This window comes from Artibeus jamaicensis, unplaced genomic scaffold, assembly GCF_021234435.1.
Source record: "Artibeus jamaicensis isolate MK-2021 breed Jamaican fruit bat unplaced genomic scaffold, CSHL_Jam_final contig_519, whole genome shotgun sequence".
Taxonomy (NCBI): domain Eukaryota; kingdom Metazoa; phylum Chordata; class Mammalia; order Chiroptera; family Phyllostomidae; genus Artibeus; species Artibeus jamaicensis.
This window is the reverse complement of record NW_026521871.1, coordinates 11,906,325-11,923,748: the sequence shown is the minus strand read 5'-3', so window position 1 is coordinate 11,923,748 and position 17,424 is coordinate 11,906,325. Positions and strand designations below refer to the sequence as shown.

General features: G+C 47.6%; 2 protein-coding genes and 1 non-coding gene across 6 annotated transcripts in view; 2 read left to right on the top strand and 1 right to left on the bottom strand.

Annotated features, from left to right (window-relative positions):
• Nucleotides 1-2,471, bottom strand: part of CHDH (choline dehydrogenase) — a 30,583-nt gene extending 28,112 nt beyond the window's left edge. Inside the window, exon 1 of one of the 2 annotated variants that reach the window (XM_037134642.2) lies at nt 2,382-2,471. The gene's annotated coding sequence lies outside the window, so the exon portion shown is untranslated. Of the gene's footprint in view, nt 1-2,251; nt 2,339-2,381 lie in introns of those variants that run through there. The other variant, XM_037134643.2, reaches the window with a different exon arrangement.
• LOC128628053 (small nucleolar RNA SNORA17) lies at nt 416-500 on the top strand. The gene has a single exon (XR_008392386.1). It is a non-coding gene; the product is annotated as a small nucleolar RNA SNORA17 (small nucleolar RNA).
• Nucleotides 2,472-2,528: 57 nt separating the features above from the next.
• On the top strand, nt 2,529-17,363 carry IL17RB (interleukin 17 receptor B). Of its 3 annotated transcripts, none has more exons than XM_037134645.2 (11): nt 2,529-2,608; nt 4,761-4,785; nt 5,564-5,704; nt 7,280-7,407; nt 7,860-7,986; nt 9,737-9,784; nt 11,226-11,365; nt 11,741-11,818; nt 13,041-13,140; nt 14,258-14,356; nt 15,384-17,363. In XM_037134645.2, the coding sequence occupies exons 3-11, from the start codon at nt 5,581-5,583 to the stop codon at nt 15,941-15,943; spliced, it is 1,404 nt and encodes a 467-aa protein (XP_036990540.2). In that variant the 5' UTR covers nt 2,529-2,608; nt 4,761-4,785; nt 5,564-5,580; the 3' UTR covers nt 15,944-17,363. The 3 variants fall into 3 exon arrangements, with proteins under 3 accessions (XP_036990540.2, XP_036990539.2, XP_036990542.2); XM_037134644.2 differs by lacking the exon at nt 2,529-2,608 and adding an exon at nt 2,766-2,987; XM_037134647.2 differs by lacking the exons at nt 2,529-2,608; nt 7,280-7,407; nt 7,860-7,986 and adding an exon at nt 2,766-2,987.
• The last annotated feature ends 61 nt before the right edge of the window (nt 17,364-17,424 follow it).

The window sequence follows — 17,424 nt, the reverse complement described above, 5'->3', positions numbered from 1 at the left end:
TCCTCCCCTGCCTATCCACAAGCTCAGCAACCTGTATACCACCCTCATATCACCCCTTTCCTCTCCTTTGCCCACCAGCTTCTTCCCTGAAGAATCTCAGCTTCACCCTTTATTAGGACAAAACCACTCTCACCATACTCTCATATCTAAACCCACTTACTCCCACGCCCCCCTCACCCCCTCTTGCCAAACCTCACCTGATTGCCAGTGACCTAAGCCAGGGGGGGCCCTCAGGCCAGATGCAGCCACTATGGAGCAGGGCCTCTGCAGGTCAGGAGGTCTCAGCCTCCTCTGTTGGTGACATCTGCCCCATCTGACCCCACAAATTGCCCCTGTACTCCCCGTGCAACTCCTCCTATCCCTCACCTCCACAAAGCTCTCCTCCCCCAGGGCCCTATCCTCCTCTCCTCTCTTCTCTACGACCCCCTACAAATGTCTGCCTCACATTTGTAGGGGGTCGTAGAGAACAGATAGGATATGCAGGCCCATATCCTAACGCCAGGCTTCACCTCTGCATCCCAGGTTGTCTCCAAAGCCCTCACGTGCAACAGTTCCAAGTTCCTACAGAAGGGCCTGCGTTGGCACACAACTGAAAATCCAACGCAGCTCGGAGCCTGGCCCGGGGCAGGGACTCAGCTATGGGAAGTAGTTTGGTTAGTAGCCACCTCCCTGCTGGTCTCAGAGGGGCTGGCATCCTACTGCCCCACTCAGCCTACCAGGCAGCCTGTCTAAAACTGAAAAGCAACCACCACCTAAAGCTCTGCTGTGTGGTTCCTTGGCACCATGGGACGAAGTTCACGATCTCAAGCTGGTGGAAGATCTGTTTCCATCTGTACTTCCACAGCAGGGCAGGCACATGTGCCCTTCAACACGCCCTCACTGCACTCACCCTCAGTCCAAGAGAGCCCATGAGCCAACACCCATGTGTCGTTAACCTTTGCACCCAGTACTGGCACCCTGAGGATGTTTGCTTAGAAGAAAGACAACTATTAGAGCTGGAGATGATCTCAGGAACCACGGGGCTCAAAGCTACTCAGAAAGGTTGAGCAAGGGGTCCAGGATCACCCAGCCCCAGGAAGGGGTGAGGTAACAATCCCACCTGAACCTTGCTCTTTGGTCAGGAACCAGACCGATCCTCTGGAAATGTCACCTTGAACCCCATAAGTATGCATGTCAGAGCCCCCACCTGACCTTGAAGCTGGGCCCCGTCCATGCAGGCCCAAATCTGAATCTGACAGTTAGGCCAAGCCCGGCACACAGTAGGACTACAGCAAGAACAGATGCTTGACTCTCATCTGATAAGTCAACCTCTCATCAATTACATCCATAAAACCCACACCCCTCTCTAGGTCTTGGTCTCCTCATCTGTAGAAAGGAGCTAATTTGGCTTATAAGTTTAAGTGATCTGGACTGGTCAACCCACTTTGTCCTTTGCAAACAGAGAGGGCTGAAGCAGCAGAATTCCAGGCTGTGTGATCTGTGATCCACTGTTAGCCCAGCTGAAATCTGTTACCCTTCCCCCCAACTGCACTGCCTCTCCCATCCAAGTACTAACAATGCCCGACCTTGCTTAGCTTCTGAGAGCAGATGAAATCGAGCACATTCAGGGTAGTATGGCCGTAGACCACACCGTCTCTCAAAAACAAACAAACAAAAACACAATAAAAAACAACCCCCCCAACCTGTGTCAGAACTACCAGAGAGGGCTTGTTAAATGCAGATAGCAGACTCTGCACCACCTGTGGCCTTTGGTGGGCCTCTCTGAACAGGTGCCCACAATTTGCGTTTAAGGCAACGCTGAGAAATCCTGGACACACTGAAACTGGAGAACCAAAACTCCAAACTAGACCAACCCTCTAGAAACGTCACCTGGAACCCCAAATATATGTATGCCTGGACCCCCATCTGATACTGAGGCTGGACCCACTCCATGCAGGCCCAAAGCTGAACCCAGCAGGTGGGCCAGACCTGGCACATAGGACCACAGCAAAACCAGCCTTGGGAGCCCCAGGTATTAGTCTCGGCTTCATTTTGGGGAAATCTACATTCACTAGAAAAGTCTGGGATGGAATGGGGGAATTTCTGTTACCCTAAATTACACAGAACTTAGTTCCTGCAATAAACTAGCTCCGGGAAGAACTCAATAAGGCTGTGACTGCGCCTGTCCTACCCCTTTTGCTCTAGGGAGGGCTCACCCTTGTGTAAAGTGGTGCCCCAGTCTCAGCTTCCAGCCCGGGCGCTCCAGACTCACCAAAACTGTGTCCTGAGGCCGCGGGAGGCTGCGGCCAGCGCCGTGAGGAGCAGGGGCAGGGGCTAATGCCCGGGCGGCAACGCTACGAGCCTGGTCGGCCGAGTGTCGGGACGCGTACCCAGCTACTCACCTGGGCAGCGGGGGCCGGATCTTGGGACAGTGGACTGTGGAGGAACGTAGGAGCGGGAGCGGACGGCGGCAGCCTGGCCCTGCCCCGCTACACTTCAACTGTCCGCGCCGGCGCACCGCGCGCTCTCCGTGATCGGGAGAGGAACCGCGGGCGTCTCGCACTCGGTCAGCTCGGGGCGGAGACCGGAGCGCCAGGCTGGCGAACCCCAGGCTGGCGGGCTGGCTCGGGTAAGCACGGCGCGCGCAGCCCCAGGCGTGAATGCAATGTGCACCTGGCCCACTGCCTGCACGTGTGCACGGGGTTGACAAGCGCTGCTGCTTGCTGTGCGCGCTTGGCCTGCGAAGGGTCGCTAGCTCGACCCGGACCATCCCTCGGAATCTGGAGGACTAGGGCTCTTTCTCGTTCCCTACTCAAGGAGGGGGATGGTGGGGCATGGGCGGCACTGTGGGAGGCGGAGCCTGGAGGGATGGCCTGGGGCGCCTGGAGAGATAAGTGCGCAGCCGGACGCTGGCTGGGGCCCGCACTGTTGGGGGCGGTGACCCTGCGATGTTGTTGGTGTCGCTGAGCTTGGTCGCGCTGTGTTGGAGTGTGGTGTCCCCGGAGCCGGTAAGACCCCGTCCGCGCCCCTTTCCCGCGTTTCCTGCTCTGGAGCCCTGACCCTGAAGGTGGCCCTCCGGCCAGTTCGTACCTCTTCAAGGCGTTCGCGGAGGGCGGTCTAGAGAGGGCAAGTCTGTGCCCCCAGGGCAGCCCGGCTTGTCCTGGCCAGGTGGCACCCAGCTTCAGGCAGCATGAGTCAGGGGCATGTCACCCTATATTCTTAATCCAGTCATTTATGCTCACTGAACCTCCGTGTCCTCATCTATAAAACAAAGGCTAATACCGAACTCACCAGAGTCTGGGGAGGGACAGGGAAGGCCTGCAAGACAGCAGCAAAGAGCCCAGTAGGTGCTCAGTATTGTTCTGCTGGGGGTCTTGAAGTCTGCCCACTTTTTGGAGCACAAGAGCTGCTTCTCCATTACCACTCACCTTTTTAGTCATGTTTGATTCGTGTTGTGCTGGGTTGTCTCTTCCCTGGAGCTGGTAAGTCTGGAACTCTTCCTTCAGAAGTTTCCTTTTCTCCCCAGTGCCTTGAAGGGCTGAGGAAATCTGATTCACTAAAGAAGAAAACGCTCATTGGCAAAATAGTATTTGAAATTATATCCCTACGTTTTTAGCACGGCATATAACATAAAAGCATGGTGGTTACCTGATGATGGTTATGGAAAGAGAAACCCCATTCATGTGCCCTGACGTCTTCAGCCAGCGAGGATCCTTGCTGCGGCGCCTCTGTCTCAGTTTAGCACCCCCTTGGCCTTTCCCACTAGAGGAAGAATTCATTGCCTTTGCAGTAGTTGCTGTCAGGCCAACAGTTTGAACTCTGAAGTTTGAGGTGTTGCTTTGCTTATTCCTGCAACTTGTATTATCAAGCCTTTTGACAGAACTCAGCTCCCTTTGTGGCAGCTTATTTGTCTTTAAAAATGCCTCATAATATCCCTTGGAGTTCGGCTTCAAAAAGACAAAGGTGAGCAACTGACAGTTTCTCCTAAGCCCAGATTACTCAAACTAGCAAGTCTTGCCTTCTGTCTTACAAGGTGTTTGGAAATGTTGAGGCCGAGGGGGATCAGCTTCCCCAGCTGGTGGACGTACCACACTGAGTCTTTGCTGCTGCCTAAAAGGTCCAGTATTTTACTCTAAAACCAAAGTATTGTGTTATCTAATTTAAAAACATGAGCAGTTAATTTCAAAAGATTTCGTACCGGCCTTCCCCGGGCACTGATGATATGTATTTTTTCAAGTTCTTTTGAAAAGACAACACTCAATCACAGTCGCTTTATGATTTTATGAGTAGCTCGGGTAAGTCGGTCTTTTTAGTAAGTATCAGGTAAGTATTAGACGAGGAATGTGTTAAAGAACCCGGGGACAATACCATGAAATGCGTTGTGGCTTGCTTCTGTTCATCTTCTTAGCACAGACAGTCCTTAACTTGGGGAAAATTAAACAACAACAACAACAAACAAAACCTCTAGATGGCCCTGGAAACCTACTGTTACACATTAGAGTGTGAAGGGGTTTTCCTGGTGGCCCAGAGTCATCCCCTCTGGGCTTGAAGTGAGGCGATAAGCAGGCTTACGGATCTAGTATACTGATGGCTGATCTATGGTCCATCATAGCCTACGTGGGGAGCTTAGTCTCCCCCAGACTGTGAAGTGGACTAGCTCAGCTTTTCTTTGAGCATTCGTTACTTGTGTAGGCATTTAAAGAAAAAAGATGCCTTTTGACTAGTTTGGCTTGTGGTTTGCTGGCATTCAGCATGATACTTGGTTTCTTTCTCTCTTGCAGGCAATTCAGTGTGGCTCAGAAAATGGTAGGTATACTAGGTAATGGGTATTTGGGGCTTTACATCAAAATTGAAAGCACAGTTGGACTTTTACAGGCCTGAAGCCAGGTATAGGGTCGTCAGAGACCAGGCTTAGGAGGAACCATTGCTTTGTCAGCTGATGCACACGAACCCTTCCCCTGCCCGAGGCAGAGCTCCCAGTGTTTCAGAGCAGCTGGCTTCCAGGCCAGTAAGACAGTAGAAGGGGCAGCGGAAGGGCAGGAATGGCTGTGCAAGGCAGAAGGTGAAGTGTGCCACTCCTGAGAGGGAGCTGAAGTGCCGTGGGAAGGAGGTCACGTACACTCAGAAATAGTAAGCAAGTGTTTCAGAGGAGTGTTGAGATCCTAGCATTTGAAGACTAGGTGGACTTCTGCCCAAGAAGTGTAGATGAGGAGGGTGAGCAGGGGGAGAGATGGTACTGGCAAAGTTCAGGAGGTGGGAAGTGGGAGGTGGGGGGCCAGCTGGCTGCAGTCCAGGCCGAGGTATGGGGAAGGCAGGAGCGAGCCTAAAAACATGTCCAATACACTAAACACACACACACAGAGTGGTCCACCTGGAGTGGTCCCAAGTGCTCTGTAGATTGGGGCCAGGAGGTTGACTGTCGCCTCAGTCATAATTCAGTCAACACTGAGAAGTGTCTGGCCTGCCTCTGCAGCATCAAAGACCGGTTGTGAATGAGGGTTGGGTCAGGGTGGGTCACTCAGAGGAGATGTCGTCGAATTGGGCCAGGGAGGGACGTGTCACGGGCAGTCTCACCTTCTCCCAGGACCGTCTCCAGAGTGGATGGTCAACCACACTCTAACCCCAGGAGACTTGAGGGACCTTCGAGTGGAATCTGTTAAAACCAATGTTGCAACGGAGGACTATTCGATTTTGATGAACATAAGCTGGATACTCCGGGCAGATGGTAAGTTTGCATCAATCAAAGTGAAGGCTGAAAACAGACATGTGCAGACTATAGGATTCATTAATTTTATTCCTAGACATACATATACCCAGAAGAATATATACACACATGCACCCAAAACCATATGCTAGAATGTTCACAGTAGCATTATTCACAACAGGCAAAAAGTGAAAAGTACTCAAAGTCCTGAGTGGAATTGGAGTCACAGAATGGAATCCAATACAGGAATGAGCACGAACAATCTACAATGATGCACAATATAGAAGAATCTCTCACATCCAAGAAGCCAGATTCCAAAGAATTCCTACAGTCATATCTGCATGTTTGCCTATAGTTGTATATACTGTATGATTCCATTAATTAAAGATGCAAAAGAAGCAAAGCACGTAGGAGTCAGGACAGTGGTTCCATTGGGGTGGAAGTGACTGAAAGGAAGCATAAGGGACACTCCTGGGGTGTTTCTCGACCTGGGTACTGGCTGCATGAGTGCGCACACTCGTCTGGCAGAGTACTTCTCATCTGTGTGCTTCTCTGTATGTAATGTTATGGCTCATGGGAGCAGACGGGGCTTCCACGGTTCCCCCAGGTTTAGGAAAAGCATCGGCTTGGGTAGTGAACATGCAATTCAATATACAGATGATGTATTATAGAACTGTACACTTGAAACCTATATTATTTTATTAACCTACATCATCCCAATAAATTCAATGAATACCCATGTTAAAAAATGAAAGGCACTGGCTTAGACAGATTACTGTTTCCACTTCCCAGTGGCATTTCGGAAGTCCTGGCACTCCCTCAAGGCAGCTTGTGTGTCCTTTTGATGAACAAATTCTGGGGGCCTGAAGCTCATGTCTGTGGTTTCCACCTGCTGAATTCAGTTAAATTCCATCTGTTCAGGAATCTGTGAGGACCAGGCACAGAGGGGCGAGTCAGCTTCAGGCACAGTCACACGGACAGTGTCAGGAATCCCGAAAGGAGCCGTGAGTGGATGGGGGTGGGGAGGAGAAGGAGAGGGCCCTGGTGAGCTCACTTAAATCAGGTGATGCAATACGGCTTTTGGTCCCCCACCTAGCAGAGTGAGCTCGTGTATTTGTTAACTGTTGTTATAGACAGAATAAACCCTCGAGAGCAGAGAATAAGAGAACAGACACTCCAGGAATAAGAATTGGCATGGATAAAAGTGCAGTCAGTAGAGGCATGGTTTGGTGATGATGTTCTAGAAGGTTTTTCACTTCTAAAGAAATCCAGAATAGTGCAGTGCTTGAGTCACCTTTGCAGGTAGCCTGTGAAATTCAGGTTCACCTGTGAGGAGGAAAGAGCTTGGGCTTTGGAATGTGAATGCATATTCTGTACCTGCTCATACACCAGTACCACTGACCTGTGGCCAAGGGGAGCTTTGTAAGCTCAGGCAAGTCTCTCTGAAATTCCCGAAGCCTCACTCACCCGGGTGAGCTGGGGGCAATAATGGTGCCTAGCCTTCAGGGTTGTTGTATGAAATGTGGTGGGTATACTCTTAGCATCAAGCCAGCAACAGAGAAAGTGCTAAATAAACTCTCTTGTCTATCTCATCAGCCAGCATCCGTTTGTTGAAGGCCACCAAGATCTGTGTGACAGGCAAAAACAACTTCCAGTCCTACAGCTGTGTGAGGTGCAATTACACAGAGGCCTTCCAGACTCAGACCAGACCCTGGGGTGGCAAAGTAAGCATGTTGAGGAACTTGGTTGATTGTCATTAAAGCTGGGGAGGCCTTGTGCTTGGGGATGTGGGTGATGTCAGCCTCCACACACAGGCTGGTGGGCAGCTACACTTCAGCCCAGAGCACGATGCCTGGGTTCAAAGCCCGGTTTTGGACACCTCTCTGCTGTGTGCCTTGGGCAAGTCCGCATCTCTTGGCCTCATTTCCCCCATCAGCAGAGTGCAGGGAGCTGAACTTGGACTATATCCTGGCTCTAAAATTTTAAGCTTCTCTGCTTCTGTGAGTTACACTGAAAGTTGTGTGGGGTCCATTCCCTAAGCAGACATTGACTACAGACCTATGTTTCAGCAGTAGGTTGAGGAATAAAACTCTAAATGAAAAGGGCAACACAAAACTATTATGTTTTTGCATCGCAGTGTTTCAGAAATTCAGGAGATCCTTGCTTTGCCTTTCAGTGGATGTTTTCCTACATTGGCTTTCCCGTAGAGTTGAACACACTCTACTTCGTTGGGGCCCATAATATCCCCAATGCAAATATGAATGAAGACAGCCCCTCCTTGTCTGTGAATTTCACCTCACCAGGTAAACTTCCTTACTCTTCCATCTTCCTGAGATGCTTGCTTTGGGTATGTGGTTTGGTATAGAGAAGTCAGGGTACCCTGGTCAAGGTGTTTGGCCTTGTCAATTCTTGAAACATGGACACAGTGGTAACTGTACCTACCGAGAGTGGAGAAGGGGTAAACTTAGGAAAAAGACCATTTCTGTGTGGCAGGTACTGTGCTGAGCACTTGACATGCATCATGTCACTTAAGCCTCTAACAACTCCGAGGTCAGGAGAGCCCTGTTTTACAGGTGAAGAAACTCCTCAAGTAACTTGGCCTGGGTTACACACAACGTAAAAGAGAAGCTGATATTCAAACCCTGGTCCTGCTTGATCCATGCTCATTAGCCACTCTGTCATTGATGCAAAACATTTGTCCTAGTCTTGGCTTCCTAACATGCTGTGTTGTTTGAGAGCATGTTCCTTGGTCTCTGAGGATGTACAGTCACCAGTAGGCTTGTCCCCTGCACTGTCGGTGACAGGCAGTGTGGCCCCACGTTGAATGTTGGGTTCTTTCTCCTGCTCTGTGACATACAGTCAGGTCTCTAGTGTCACACCTGCAATGTCACACTTGGTATAGAGAAGTCAGGGTACCCTGGTCAAGGTGTACGCCTCGCTGCAGGGAGGAGGCGACAGAGTCATGTGTGGCAGGTCCAGCACGGTGTCTGGCTGCAGCCGTCACCACACCACCCCCCATCTGGGGTGGGTCACCTCTTCTCTAGCCCCTGCCCGCTCACGGTCTCAAGTAAACTTCCAAATGGGCAATTTCTAATTGTTGTTCTTTGAGACTGGGGTCCCGGATGTTCTTGGAGCCATACCATACTTTTAAAAATGTAAATGTTTTTGTTTGGGAATAATTTTAGATTTACGGAGAAGTTGCCACAATAGTTTGAAGTTTCCATACACCCCTCACCCAGTTTCTCTTATCATCAACATCTCATATCACCATGGGACATTTGTCACAACTAAGAAACCAACATTTGTACATTTCTGTTAACTATGTCTAGACTTTATTTGGATTTCACCTGCTGTTCCATTAATGTCCTCTTTCTGTTCCAGCTGCATTTTGTCTGTTGTGTCTCCTTAGTCTCCCTTGGTCTGTGACAGCTTTTTAGTCTTTCTTTGTTCTTCATGACCTTGAGAGTCTTGGGGAGCACTGGCCAGGCACCCTGAGGAATGTCCCCTAGTCTGAGTACACTGCAGGGGCGAGGCACCCTGCCCTTGGCATCCTGTCGGGGCCTGTGGCATCCACGCATCGTGGGTGCTGGTTACTTACATCACTTGGTGAAGTGGCATGTGGCAGGCCTCCGCATGTAAATCTGCCATTTTTCCCCTTCCCAAGTCTGGTTTTTGCAAACAAGTCACTAAGCCTACCATTGTAGGGTGGGAGTGTGGGGTGGATTAAGCTCCACCTACTAGAAGGGGCTGTATTTACACACTTGACCAAACCTCATTTTAAAGGACGGTTTGAGTCTTCTCCGGGGATCATAGATACTGTTGTGATAAAGACTATATTGAAATGAGACTCTGATCACCACATCATGGGTAGATAATCTTCTGTTTAACTGTAAAATGTTAGCGTTCTATTTAAACCTGCAATCTTACCTCACATCTTGAATGTTCTGACAATTCATATGGCTGTGGTAAGCATATAAGTATGCGTACTTGTTGGCAAGGGGTGGAGCAGAGATATCTTTTCTAAAATGTAAAACCTTTCATTCAAATTTCCAGGCTGCCTAGACCATGTAATGAAATACAAAAAAAAGTGCATCGAAGCAGGTAAGTAAATACATCATTTGCTTTTGTTTTTTGAAGAAACTCGTAACTCGAGCCAGCACAACTCAACCCATCTTCCATGAAGAAACTGAGGTCGAGTTGCTCTGCCCACTGAGTGAAGCCTCCAGTCCTCCCAGGGAAGGACAGACCCTCAGTGCGGTTTCGTAGTGAGCAACACTCACAGCAAAATGCCCCGCCCCAGTGGCCGAACCAGCATTTTAGCTCAAACTGCTTTGATGGTGGTGCTGATCAAAGGTTGTTCCTGATTGGAGGGGTGGCCCATAAGTCCTTCCACCTGCTCATACACCAGAACACCAGTACCACTGACCTGTGGCCCTGGGGACCCTGAGAACCTGCTGTCTGCATTAACAGACGTCCAAGGTGGGAGTGTTAGCTGACGTAATGAACCAACAGCACGTTCTCAACCTGTGTCCTCACAGGGGTCATCTCTTGCGTGCTAGGCTACTAGAACCTGCCCCTACTCTTGGCATTTTGAAATCAGACCCTTCAGGACAAACAGTCCCAGGTGTCAAGTTTCCAAGGACTGTATAAGGACTTCCATAAATTTCTGGGTAATATAGTCTTAGCATGCTGAAGAAGTTAAAGGTATTTGGGGGAATCGATCCCCGTCTTTTACGCACCCCCATCCCACAAGGTATCCCTGTGCACCCTGCCAGACTGAGCTACACGTGGTCTCCTTGTTGGCAGACTTGAGCATTGTGCCAGGAGTATGGAGTATGGAGGGCCATGGTGATGTGGAAGGTCTGGGGGCCTTCAGTCAGTCACAGAGCCACTCCCAGAGGCCGCCTGAGCCAGTGCCTGAAATGGTCTCCTAGATGGGGAACATAATGCGTGCTATTATATATTACCTTCCTGGAAATTAACCTAGTGCTGATTTGCAAGTCTCATGAGTGAAACAACTGGCTTCTTCTCACAGAGTAGACCTGTCAGGGGATCCTGGGAGGCATTTCCTCATTTCTTCACATCTAGGAAAGCTGGCGGAGTGGTTTGAAGGAAGAAACTCCTAGAACCCCAGAATGTTCTGGTAGCTGTAGTCCTGGCCCTGAATTCATTTGCTCTATAATCTTAGACAAGTCCCCAACACATGGCTTGTCCTCCCCATTCTGGAAAGGAGAAAACACTGATGCCAGCTCGTAAGTCAAAATGGACACTGAGAACAGAAGTGAGCAGCAGAACCCAATCTGTACTGCCCACCATCCTCGGCCCAGGGAAGCAGAGCAGTGACTTGAGGTCCTTAAACTTTCATGGGCACCAGCTACTTTGAGATTCTGGAAGCGACGACAAATAAAAAGTACACTGTGTAGTGCAGCCCGTAGTTCTTGGATATATGCGTGGGAACTTGTATTTGTTTTTGTCAAGCCCTTTGGGGGAAGTAGATGAGGGAAGAGTTTGCAACTTCATCTGTGTGATTCTCTCCTGATAGGAAGTCTCTGGGATCCAAACATCACTGCTTGTAAGAAGGACGAGAAGACTGTAGAAATCAATTTTACAACCAGTCCCCTTGGAAACAAATACATGGCTGTTGTCCAAAATAACTTTTCAACTGCAACTTCTTTGCTGGAGGTGCTCTTTCCCTTCATTTCCTTACCACCAGGCATCCTCAACCTCCCGCTTTCCTTACCTTGCTGAAGTAACACATGTGCACTCCAGGATTCCCTGGACAGCCTCTCTTTTAAGAGACCATAGGCAGAACTGTCTACAGTCCGAATGTGCTGGGTGACTTTGATTAATTCAACAGAGAAAAACGAGTCCGGGGGGCCTCACTGGAAATGTCCCTGTGAAGCTAAGTTGAACTACAGGGAGAGGGTCAGAAGTATGAAGTGAATCTGCATTCATATAGTCCAGTGAATTGAAAGTCATTTTGGGTAGAGTGGTTTCTTCACTGGCGGTCATTGACCTACTCACACATACAGCTCCTAACTATTGATTTTCTCTCAGTTATCTGCACAGAGCGAACTAACTCGAACTTCTATCACGGTTCCAGTGACTGAGGACAGTGAAGGTGCCGTGGTCCAGGTATGGTTCAGTGAGGAGCTTTGGGGAGGGGAAGACGGATTTCTACACCATTAATTGCTTTTGATGAGTCCTTTCAAAACTGGAATAGGTGAGTCCTTTCCTGTTCATTTGTGCCAGAAGTCTTACATTAAATGATGTTAATGGGCATTTCTTGTCTTGGTTTTTATAGTGGTAAGGTCAGGAAGCTGACCTTAAAGTTATGGTGTCTTATGCTTTTACTAGTGGCTGTTGACTTTCCAAAATGCTTTTATTTCCATTTTCTGTCACAAAGCCGATGAGTAATTCTAAGACAGGAGTACCATTTTATTTTCCCAAGCTTCAGTTTCACCTGTAAAATGCAGTGTTAAAACCAAGTGAAATGTGAAGGCCTGGTTTCCTGATTAGCGTGCGAACTTTGAAGGGCAACTGCCTGTCCTCACAGGGCCTCAGTTTACTCAGATGGACGATAGGAGATTGAGCTCTGGCTGGTGCGGCTCAGTTAGTTGGAGCATCGCCCTGTAACTGAAAGGGTGCGGGTTCTATCCCTTGATCCTGGTGCTTATGGGAGGGAACCAATGGATGCTTCTCTCTTACACTGTTTCTCTCTCTCCCTTCCTCTCTCAAAAAGCAATAAAAAAAAAATGTCCTTGGGTGAGAATGGAAAAACTGAAAATAGAAGTTAAGACTAGCAGATGCTCTCTGGTCCCATTCGAATCTGAGTTTATGATGTGAGCTGTGGAGGGTCTCAGTGAGACACAGCCTCGCCCAAGATACAAGGAACGTTTCCTTTTCCTCCCCTGGAACATGGAGGCAGAACCATGTGGTGCCAGAAGCCTGTGCGCAGCCTCCTCCGGGGAACCAGACTCTCCTAGTCCCAGGGCTCTTTCATGTCGTAAAGCATGACTCAGTAGGAGCTCTACTGCTGTTTGTTCTTGTGAGGAAATATTTGTACATGTCTAGTGCAACCTGTTTACAGATGGAAACTGACATGTTAGCTACGTTTAGTTTAGGTTCGGACCTCAGGCAACTTCGAAGGCGCTTCGGTCTTGGGACACGGGTTTGGACTGGAGGGCTTTATCACTGAAGTGTGACCAAGGGGAAAAAAAAGTCCTGTTACAAGAGGGAGCAGCAGGGTTGATGCCAGGAAAAAAAGGGAAGAGAAGTTTCCGTGGAAGTAGGAATAATGCTGAGATTTTGTTCTGCGGTGCAGTGGGAACTTTCTGATCCTCTTGTTTTCCCTCAGTTGGTTCCGTATTTCCATACTTGTGGCTACGACTGCATCCGTCGCAAAGGAACTGTTGTGCTTTGCCCACAAACAGGTGGCTCCTTCCCTCCAGATAACAGTGAGTGCCCAGTCATTGTCACAGGATGATCAGAGAGGTTCAGAGCATGAAGGCTGAGCTGTCACCACTGTCCGATTCAGTATGTGACAAGGGTGTGTGGGGGATGTGACAGAGTCCCTGCCTGTGTATGCTGAACTGGGGTGCAGGCAAGGATGTCAGAGCTGAGTAAGATGAAACTTTATTTATAAAATTGCCTTGCAATCCTTTACAAAGCAGAATACACACAAGGGAAAAAATAAACAGTGCAGAATGGATGTTTAGAGTCACAAGGATCTGCTTAAAAAGTCAAGAGCGTAAAAGGACTAAGTATATAAAGAAATATGCACTTGACTGCATTCTTCCTATCGTATCAGTCTGAGTGGCCCAGGCCCAGCTGTTGCTATAACTTGATGGGGTCACATGGCCCACATTTGGATAACAAATTAGTAAACTGGCACCAAAAGACACGCCTCACTGGTGTCTGAGAGCAGCATGTTCTGGAAAATGTGTCTCTGCATTTAGAGATGTTAGTACTTCCACTTACAGATGGACAAGTAAAGTGTTCTGGAATTAACCCAGGGATGGGGCCAAAACTTGCAAGGTGTTATTTTTAGAAACTCAGCCAAACCAAGTAACAACAATCCAAGTGCCTAACAGTTCAGACCCTGTGTGGGCACAGTGGCCCTGGGACCCTGAGCACATCTGTGGGCCAGAGCTTACCTGACCCTGGACATCCTGTGAGGGAGTGGCTTTATCCCCCACATTTCCTGTCTTACAAAACAGCCTTTAAAAATGCATGTATGTGTACTACATATTAAGTATTGCACCCAGAATTAAGTTAATTCATCAAAGAACAAAAAACCAAAGTGTAAATTCTAGTTACATTAGGATAGATACGGAGTAAGAAGCCAAAGTGATTTATTTTAGAGGACTCGTCTTAATCGCCTCCCACATCCCAAGAAGCTACCGGTAGATCTGGACACTAGAAAAACACACCACTCTTCACATGCCTCAGAGACCTACTGATCCTTGGTTTTAACGGGTCTGAACTTCTGCAAGAAGAGCAAAAATCTTAGTTTCCAAGTAGGAGGTAATTTGGTTTTGCTTTGCTAAAGGTGATAAGCTCTGTTTTCCCCAGGCAGACGTGTGCCGAGTGGCTGGCTCCCTCACCTCCTCCTGGCTCTGCTGCTGGCCATGTGGGTGCTGGCGGTTGGGATCTATCTCATGTGGAGACATGGTAAGCGTTATGAGGCCATGCATGGAAGAAACCTGTTTTTGAAGGAGATTCCTCTAGAGGCGATCACGTTTTGGCATTGGACAGGAGTCAGACAGCATTTATTTAATGCCGTAGAGATCTTTTGAAAAGACATACACTGACTGGATCACATCTGCTCAGTAGGGTAAAGTGGGGATCAGGACCTCCAGATCTGGTGGCTAGCATCTGTGTCATTTTTACCACTGAGGCATCGGACAGGTACTGAAATGGGCAGATAGCTAACAAGGAATGGCAGTGTATCTGTGATAGGTACTCTCTGCTAGTTCCTACTTTTTAAAAAATAACTCTTACAGGGCATAACACTACGTTACTTGGTTTCGTATAATCAACATTAAAACAATGAGGACTACAGAAGCGAGTCTGTAGATCGCTGACTAGATAGAGGGTGGTACACAGAAAGCCTCTGCTTCTCCTCCTCTCCACCTGGAAAAAAGGGAATAAAAATGCGGACTCTGAGTCTCTGTGGTGGTCTGGATAGACCAAGGTTAATCTCATGATCTGGACTTTTAAGAAAGCCATGTGGAACTTTGACCTCAGGAATATTGGCACTTAGAAGATGTGGTGTGGCCTGTTGTTGGCTATAGTACTTTCAGAGGTAGCTTCTGTTCACTGGCACACGGGGCACCATTCCAGTTCAGTTCCAGCTGAAATGGGACACCATGAACCTTGCGGAATGATAAAGAAACTCTACCACCTGCAGGTAGAAAACGGAACTACTGAGTTGACCCAAGTCCAAACGTGAAGGCCAGCGGTCAGGTTGTTCCTGTTCACATGCCTATGGTACTAAAAACACCCAAGTTACAACAACCCAGCCACCTAAAACAGGATACCTTAAACTGGAACAATTCCTATGAATTTACCTGAAAAGGTATGGCTTGATCAGAACAGATTTAGTGGCCAGGACTTAGAAAATACAGCTTTTATCTCTTTATAGTGAAAGCCTGCTGTTTGCTGTTCATAGATGACAAATGCTTTTCTCCCTCCACAGAAAGGAACAGGACTTCCCTCCCTACCACCGTGCTACTGCCCCTCATTAAAGTTCTTGTGGTTTACCCATCTGAAATATGCTTCCAGCACACGGTTTGTTACTTCACAGAATTTCTTCAAAACCATTGCAGAAGTGAGGTTATCCTTGACAAGTGGCAGAAAAAGAAAATAGCCGAGATGGGTCCCGTGCACTGGCTTACCACTCAGAAGCAAGCAGCAGACAAAATCATTTTCCTTCTTTCCAATGATGTCAACACTGTATGTGATGGTACCTGTGCCAAGAGCGAGGGCAGCCCCTCTGAGAACTCTCAAGACCTGTTCCCCCTGGCCTTTAACCTCTTTTGCAGCGATCTGAGAAGCCAGATTCATGTGCACAAATACATGGTGGTTTATTTTAAAGAGGCTGATACCAAAGACGATTACCACGCCCTCAACGTCTGCCCCAAGTTCCGCCTCATGAAGGAAGCTACTGCTTTCTGCACAGAACTTCTCCACGCTGAGCAGCATGTGTCTGCACGAAAAAGGCTGCGAGCCTGCTACAACAGCTGCTCCTCTGTGTAGCCCCTCCCATTAGAAACAAGAACTCGAAGGCTTCCTACCCTCCAATTAGAAAAAGCTTCTGTGACGACTGCGGAAGTTTATTGTACGGGCAACGTGGAGGGTTTCATGTATATACCTGCGTTAGCACAAGGAATAATAGGAGGACTTAACAAGATATATATATATATATATATATGCCTTAGTCTAGTAATTCAACTTTTATGCTAATACTTGCAAATACTACTAATTTCTGTAGTATTAACTAAAGAATGGAAACTAAATTTATAGCTAAAAAGCTAAATCACTTTCATAACTAAAAATCAAGAATAGTTATAGTGTAGAACTGTAGCCATCCTGACAGTGCAGTGAGAAAGCATCTGCTGGCTGGTCTTGAATGGTCCATGCCCAGCCTTGGAGGTGGAACTGTTTACCTCTGTAACGTTCTAAGTTCAGTGAATGCCAAATTTCTTAAGCCCTTGTTAATTCACTCAGTAACTTCTTAGGTAAAAACCCTCTTACACACGTCTTTAATATGAAAATATAACCCATCTTTGCTCATCAGATGATCTAGTGTACGTGTAACCACTTGTATTATTTGGTGTTTTCCTAAGACCATCCCTCCCCGAACTGGGTTAATGTCCTATTTGCTTCTGTCCCGGTAACTTTAACATGAACACCCACACACACGCAGACCTGCCGTCTCCTGCTGCCGTTACCTGTTACGGGTCACTGTCATAGTTCAGGTTTTTTTTGGTTATTATTAACTTTTTGTGTTTAGAACAAAAAGAATCCCTATTATGTTGGAAGACAGCGCTCTTGAAGTAGTTTTATAAATGTGTTATAATGGCTTAGTAAAAAAAAAAACAAAAACAAAAAAACTACCACAGACTTACAGAACACAAGAGTTATGTAGTATTTTGAGCCTTCCAACTTTTTCATTTTCCTAAAGACATCATTTTCTTATTTTGGGTCACCAAAAGGTTATATATATATTAACACATGGGTTTTTCTAAGAATGCCTGTCTTTCACACAGTGCAATACTAGAATGTGGACCAGTTTCAGGCAGATGACTGCTAAAATGTATTCGTGGATTATTTTTAAAGGGTCATGCCACTCCTAGTACATGTCCTAAGGATAAAATAAAAGCCAAAATAACTAAGCATAGAATGAAACCTCACCGTGTCCTGCTTTACCAGCAGATACTTAGCAATTACTCAGGCAATATGTTTAATGTGGCAAAGGTCACACATTTGTCAAGATCAGTCTTCATGGTGCTTGAAAGAGCTGGTAATAGAAGAGGGACATGGCTTATGTCAAAACTTAGGCCAGAAGCCACTTCCTCTGAATCAACATCTACCAGTTATAACAGCAATATGCTATTACATGGAAAACTATTAAAGACAGAAATACATTATGCTTTTGGAACTAGGTAGCCAACACTACATTGTGTTGAAACAGCTCAGAAACATATACAAAATAATATGGTATGATTTTATTGTTG